The sequence below is a fragment of the Camelina sativa genome, chromosome 12, assembly GCF_000633955.1.
Source record: "Camelina sativa cultivar DH55 chromosome 12, Cs, whole genome shotgun sequence".
Taxonomy (NCBI): domain Eukaryota; kingdom Viridiplantae; phylum Streptophyta; class Magnoliopsida; order Brassicales; family Brassicaceae; genus Camelina; species Camelina sativa.
Genome location: NC_025696.1, coordinates 15,059,661 through 15,066,537, shown reverse-complemented (window position 1 = coordinate 15,066,537; position 6,877 = coordinate 15,059,661). Strand labels below are relative to the sequence as shown.

The window sequence follows — 6,877 nt, the reverse complement described above, 5'->3', positions numbered from 1 at the left end:
TTTAACCATAATAGAATGACCGAATAGTGATTTCTCTATTCATTTAAATAGTGTGAAACTGTGTAATTAAATAACATAACATATACTGAATTCTGAAATTACTAATGTTAAACCCCTTTAAAGTGGGACATAATTAGAGTAACATGAAGAATACTTATAACAGCATGAAGTTAGATACACTAATACAAATATATATATATATATATATGCATTTTATTATTGATACTTTCCTTGTGTAGTATTATTATAAAACCTACTTTTTAAACCATTTTTTTGATTGAGAAAGGTTGGTGTAATAAAAATTTCCACGAGACTATGATATGTTTTTACTATGCAATCATTATGTAATGAACACTTTCCTCATATTTTTTAGACATATACATAATTTTCTATAGCTTTTATGCACACATCCACATATTAATAGTAGAATATATATATATATATATATATATGTTAATTTATAAATATCCACCCATATATTTAATCAAAGAATAACGTGTGTGTGTTTTTTATACCAAAAATTCTATAATGAATGATCTATTGAAGTTTGACAAAAAAAAAATTATCTATTAACAAAAGAAGATTTTATATATATAGTTTAGTTGACAAATATTACTATTTATGTACAGTAATCTTATTTTAACGCACTTTATTAATGGTCAATATTCACATGCTTGAAAACACTTTCCTAAACAGTACTTCTGAAAAAAATAGTACGCAGATACTTAATTATTGGTATAACAAATGAACCATTTTTATATACTTGTTGTCAAAAACTAAACGAGATTGTCAAAATCCCAATTAAAACATGCACTACTACGTGTACAAGGTTCAAAGATACTTTATTAAAAATTTGAAGAAATAAGAATACTAAGATAGTCTAACACAGATAGCAACTCTGATCAATTGTGTTTTCTTCTTCCATTGTATTAATTGATTTACGGTTATTTTTGGATGACATAAATATACATATACGTTTGTTTTTTTCTTCCAGTATAATGGGTTTGATTGGTAACGTAGTTAAAGTTGTACAGAAAAGCTGTAAGCTGAAATTGTAAGCTTTTAGTGAATAGTGCAAAGTTGTAAGAAAAAACTTTAAATGAAAGCTGTACAAAAAAGCTGCGAGTAAAGTTTTTAATAAAGTTTTTGGTAAAGTTTTGATGATTGGTAAATTTTAAAGCTGTATGTTTGTACAGCTTTGTACCACTTTTGTAAAGTGGTTACCAATCACTCCCAATACATATTCAACTCCTAATGTTTTTACATCTAATCATAAACTTTTATATCTGACTGTCAGAAAATACAGAACATGGAATTTAAATACGCTGGAATTTAGATTTTTTTCGTTTTAACAATTTGTATAAACTAGAGTAGCTAACAAAAAGAAAATAAAGATTAGTGTCCGTGTGCTTATATAAACCTGCAAGTACGGGCACGAAGGCAAGAGGATTTGATAGATAGCCAATACGAACACGCATCACGTGCTTTTCAAAAGGCTTCGATCACTCCGAAGATGCCACGTATGAAAATCTAGCCAAATAGAGTCAGAACTTGCCATGTGGGCACGTGCGATTCCCGCAGCTCAAACATCTATATATCCCAATCCCATGACTCCCTCCATGTGATCATCATTTGAGCTAATCCAAAAATATTGTGTACATATATATTTTAGTTCTTCTTAGAGTTTATAATCCTAATTAAGACCGATATCAGCTACTCAACTTAGTATAAACTATAAACTAAATCCTAATCGATTGTATATAACTGACCTATACATATGATGGATATTTTTTCTATATATAATATTAATTTTATGTCATCGACATGCACCAAGTCATTGTTTATGATAAGAACACTAATGGACAGATTAGGTCTTAATTAACCAATTTTTTTGTTTCACAGAAAGCAATATGATAAAAGCACACGTATTAATTAGTGAATAAACAATAGCCAATAGCTTGGAGAAATTAAATATGATAACTTAATCAATCATGACTAAGTCTACACATGTTATTTTTCTAGAACATGTAATCATCATGTTAATTTTTTTACAGTCAAAATAACAATGCGTCAAGAAATCTTGAACGATATCTATGTCAACAAAAAAATCTTTACATAACATCAGATTTTATCACATAATATATATATATATATATATATATATGTTGTATGAATTTAAAATATATAGAAAGCTCTATGAAGTCTGTAGATGTGATGGGCGGCCAAAGGTCGTCGTCGTCCGGGAGAAGCGGTCGTTTGATAGCTGCAAAAGGATTCTCTTTGCTCCCAAAAGCTTCGCTGGCAAAACGTCATTGTTTGCTTCTCCCTTAATCTATCTTTCCTTTATTCTCATCCTTCAACACAATATAAACACACACACACACACACACACACACACACACACACACAATATAATATTGATGATATATACAAATAAGTATTACATTTGTTTAAATCGGTGATGAAAATTATGGAAGCTTTAATTTCTTTGACTTGTAGATCGTTGGTTTGATGTTTTGGGTGTGGGTGTTACTCAGAAAATTATTTCTACTTATGACTTATAATTAAATGGTATTACAATGAGTGGAGTGATATATATATATTGTGAATGTTAGAATGTCTCATATTAGAAATGATTACATTTTTTTCAACCACTTCCAGTTAGTTGTGAGTTGGAAACTTATGATTCCTAAAAATGAAGATACATACGAACTTTTGGCTACTATATTTGAGTTCTTTCCTTAACAAGTATCTTCTCCACCATGGACGACTATATTTTTTTTCTTGTGAAAATTCTTGTTAAAAAGTGATTGACGAAAAAAAAAGCTTAAAATTATGATTGGCTGTGTAAGATTATATTGCAAAAGATGTAATTTGAGGACTAAATAACATTTTATTCAGTTATATAGTAGTTAAATTGAATGATTTTTCATATTTTAATGAAAGTCGTTTACCTCAACAAAATGGTTCTCTAAATATAGTTAGAAGGCCTAAACTACTTATCCAATGGCCCATTTGAAGCAAGCGCCTATCCACAGTGACCATTATTTGGGCTGAGCTAAGAATTATCATTGATACTTCTAAGGAGAATTAAGTCCCTTTCTAGGGGTATATTAAGCTGTCTTGTGCAGAATGTGAGTGAAGATACCGATGAGATGTTCGCCAACTTGTTCAATAACTATGGCTAAGTTGTTTTCAAGAGCAACGATGTTAAGTCTCCAAAAGCTGAGGTTGATGATAACGCATAAAGTTTAGCATATAAGCAAAGCTTTATTCATTTTTAGGGGATGTATATTGAACTTGATATTTTAGAGAATTTGGTTGGAATTTAATATTTTACAATTTTGAAAGATTTGAGATTTTAGGAGATTTGATTATTTGTTAAAGTTTTTATATTTTTTTAAAAAGTGATTTTGTGAGATTTTTAATTAAAATTTTGGGTAATTGAGAAGGAGCAAGTGGACCACTATTACTCATCTCAGTTGCCATTCTCACCATTCTCACCAAATCCGTGCAATTTGGCTTTCGGACAAAAATGTTAAAAAAACAAAATTTGGGTAATTTTACAATATTTTACAGCATAGCAAAAGACAACCAACGTGAAGCTCAAAGTCATTTACAATATGTAGTTTTTATTTTATAGCAGAGAAACGACTAGTCAAAGAGAAGTTCCATATATATCTTATCATTGTTTAAGAAAAAATTAAAGCAAACATCAATCACTAATTATTAATCGGTGCTTATGTTATGAAAGTTATGCATTGAAGGATATAACCATGAGAACTAAGGACGAGACGGAAGCTAAACCATTAATTTAGGCTACGTTTAGAGCTTTTCAACACATCCCCTAAAATCAATAAGGCTTTGGTTTAACTTAATATTATGGAAAAAAAAAAAAACGATTTAGAAACAAACAAGAAGTAAGTGATCTCAAAACTCAGGGAGTGTTACTAGTCATCTTCTCCGTATCCTCACTAGCCTCCTTCTCCACGTCCACCTCATCAGCCTTCACCTTGTTGCCGAGTTCGATGAGGTATCTCCCCTGGCTGCGTCCTCAGCAAGCCTTTGGTTTCGGATACTCTGCTGTTGAGCCTTGTATAGAACCCTGAAATTAGCCTAAGCTCTATCGATGAGACGACCCCGGAGTTCCCAATCATCGCCGGCGTGTTCATTCAAAAGTCGTTCGTAGGTGCGTCGAATGGTCTCCGGAGACGGTGGCGGACCATCCCCAAACACCCGATTTCCCAGCTTGATGAAATCATTGACGCTGATTGCTTTCGGATTATCAAACGCGCTTCGTGCCGAGGAAGACATCTTTGTCGATGATTTTTTCTATCTCTGCCTAGGGATTTTGATTTCTCTCGTGCCGACTGTCCTAAATCGCCATATATATTTATACCCTCGCTAAATCCAAACCCTAATGGGCCATTGGACAGTAGTTTTAGTTATATCAACTCTTCCTTTTTCCTTTTTTCACCATGTTTAATTAATTACAATTTTAATCATATACTACTATATAATAAATTAAGATCCAAATATACATATTGTAAATGTCTAAAATCATCTAAAGTTTTAATAACAAAATCTCACAAAATCATATATATATTTTTTTTAACGTAAAAACAGGGGTGGCAATAGATATGTGCAACAAATTGCACTGAGACCCTGTTAAATTTACATATATTTTAAAACCCAAAAAATAATTTCAAAACAAATTTATATGTAATTAAGGTCATTTTAAAAAAATTGAACAAAGATTGTAACAAATAATCAAATATCCTAAAAGCTCACTCAAATTTTTCAAAATTCAAAAATATTTAAATTCAATCAAATCTTATACAATATCAAGTTTAAAAACATTCCCAGTTTTTTTTTAGTAAATTGAAAAAGATGACAAAACAAATAAGATGAAAATGGTCGACCGAAAGAGTGATCTAGTTGAATTCTAACTAGATTCCCAACGAAAGAAATGTGAATGTAACTTAATATGGCAAATATCTTTCGGATTTCAAGGCCTATCCTTTTCAGCTCTTCTGTTTTCGTCTTATTGTAGGTCACCATATGTAGGATAATTATCGAAAATATATGGTGATAATGTGACAGTGTAAAGCTACATAAGTCATTTGTCAGATTCTAACAAGAGAATCTTAGTAGTGATCACGCAAAGCTAAGATCTTTGCCTCACCATTTAAAGCAAACAAATTTTGTCTTAACCTTACATAGGACATCAAAGTCACAACCAACTTAATTTTTCTCTTTAAATCTTCACCCATTTATAGTATTATATAATATGCATCTGTTTTCGTTTGTAATTGGGTTCCCTACGTTAGATGCGTAGCAATCCCAATCTGGGACTTAATGTCCTTTTTATTACTAAGTACCAATTAAGATAGGCGAGGAACAACATCTTTCTTTTTTGACAGGGGAAGATGAACACATTTAAAGCGTAAATATATACTGTATATGTATTGTAATGTAATTTTTGAAAAGACGTAAATATATGCAACTAATTAATAAATAAATCAGACTTCATATTTTTAGTTATTCTTTTAACAAATGCTATATAGTTGCTAAAAAATATGTTTGTAACGAAAAGACAATGATCAAAAAACTTTAATTTCTATCTTCAGTAAAAAATATGTTTGTAACATTTCATTGTTGAAATTAAAAGGTGATAATCAAATCTTTGTTGTCAGTAAAATATAGTTAAAATTATATTTTTTTCATTTACTGAAAAATGATAACTTGAAGATAAGTGACCTATCTATATATGTTTCGGGTCCATCTTTATATTTATTATTTACATCATTATCCACCAACCCCATCTTCTTCTTATTCATCTTCTCTACTGAGATTTCCCTTTTTTTTAGAAAACTCATCCTTGAATGAACGGTGGTGCATGGATGTGGAACCCTAACAAAATTGAAGAATCGGAGGAAGATGATGAGTCTTGGGAAGTCAAAGCCTTCGAGCAAGACACTAAAGGCAACATCTCTGGTACCACATGGCCTCCAAGATCTTACACTTGCAATTTCTGCCGCCGGGAGTTCCGTTCTGCTCAAGCCTTAGGCGGTCACATGAATGTCCACCGCCGTGACCGCGCCTCATCTAGGGCTCATCAAGGTCCCACCGCTGCGGCTGCATCTAGAAGCGGCGGCGGGACGTTACTCAATTCTTGTGCTCCGCCGTTGCCTACGACACTTATAATCCAATCCACGGCGAGTAACATTGAAGGTCTGTCTCATTTCTACCAGTTGCAAAACCCTAGTGGCATTTTTGGTAATTCCGGTGATATGGTGAATCTTTATGGTACGACTTCGTTTCCTTCGAGCAACCTTCCGTTTTCGGTGTTGAATTCTCCGGGGGAGGTTCCTCCTCGGCTTATAGAATATTCAACAGGAGACGATGAGAGCATTGGCTCGATGAAAGAGACGACAGGTACATCGGTGGATGAGCTTGATCTTGAACTTCGACTAGGGCAAAATCCACCGTGACACTCGAGGCTCTCACATTAATATCAATTCATACACACAGGTTCTTTAAATCTTAATTACATGTTGTTGTTAAATTCTGAATTCAATTTGGCTTGAATTGTGTATCACAATTAAATTCATTCGATTTCATGCTTTGTTGTTTCCTTGCTAGTTTCACAATAAGTTTACATATATAGAGATTAAAATCGACAGACAACGAACCGGCTTGTATTTTCTGTCCCATGATATACTTGGTTTAGCAAGGATTTTCTTGAAAAGTAATAAACCTTATCAGTAATTGATTTCGGAATGCTCAAAACAAATTAGATATAATTAAACAATTAAACCGTTCTTCAATAGAAGAGAAGATGCCAATATGTTTTCGCCCATTTCAAAAAAGAATA

At 32.2% G+C, this 6,877-nt stretch overlaps 1 protein-coding gene across 1 annotated transcript; it reads left to right on the top strand.

Moving 5' to 3' along the window:
- LOC104731771 (transcriptional regulator SUPERMAN-like) lies at nucleotides 5,809-6,637 on the top strand. Its single transcript, XM_010451252.2, has one exon. The coding sequence runs from the start codon at nucleotides 5,886-5,888 to the stop codon at nucleotides 6,492-6,494; it is 609 nt and encodes a 202-aa protein (XP_010449554.1). The 5' UTR covers nucleotides 5,809-5,885; the 3' UTR covers nucleotides 6,495-6,637.

Coding starts and splice junctions, on each gene's coding strand:
- LOC104731771 (XM_010451252.2), top strand. CDS start 5,886: ATGAACGGTGGTGCATGGATGTGGAACCCTAACAAAATTGAAGAATCG.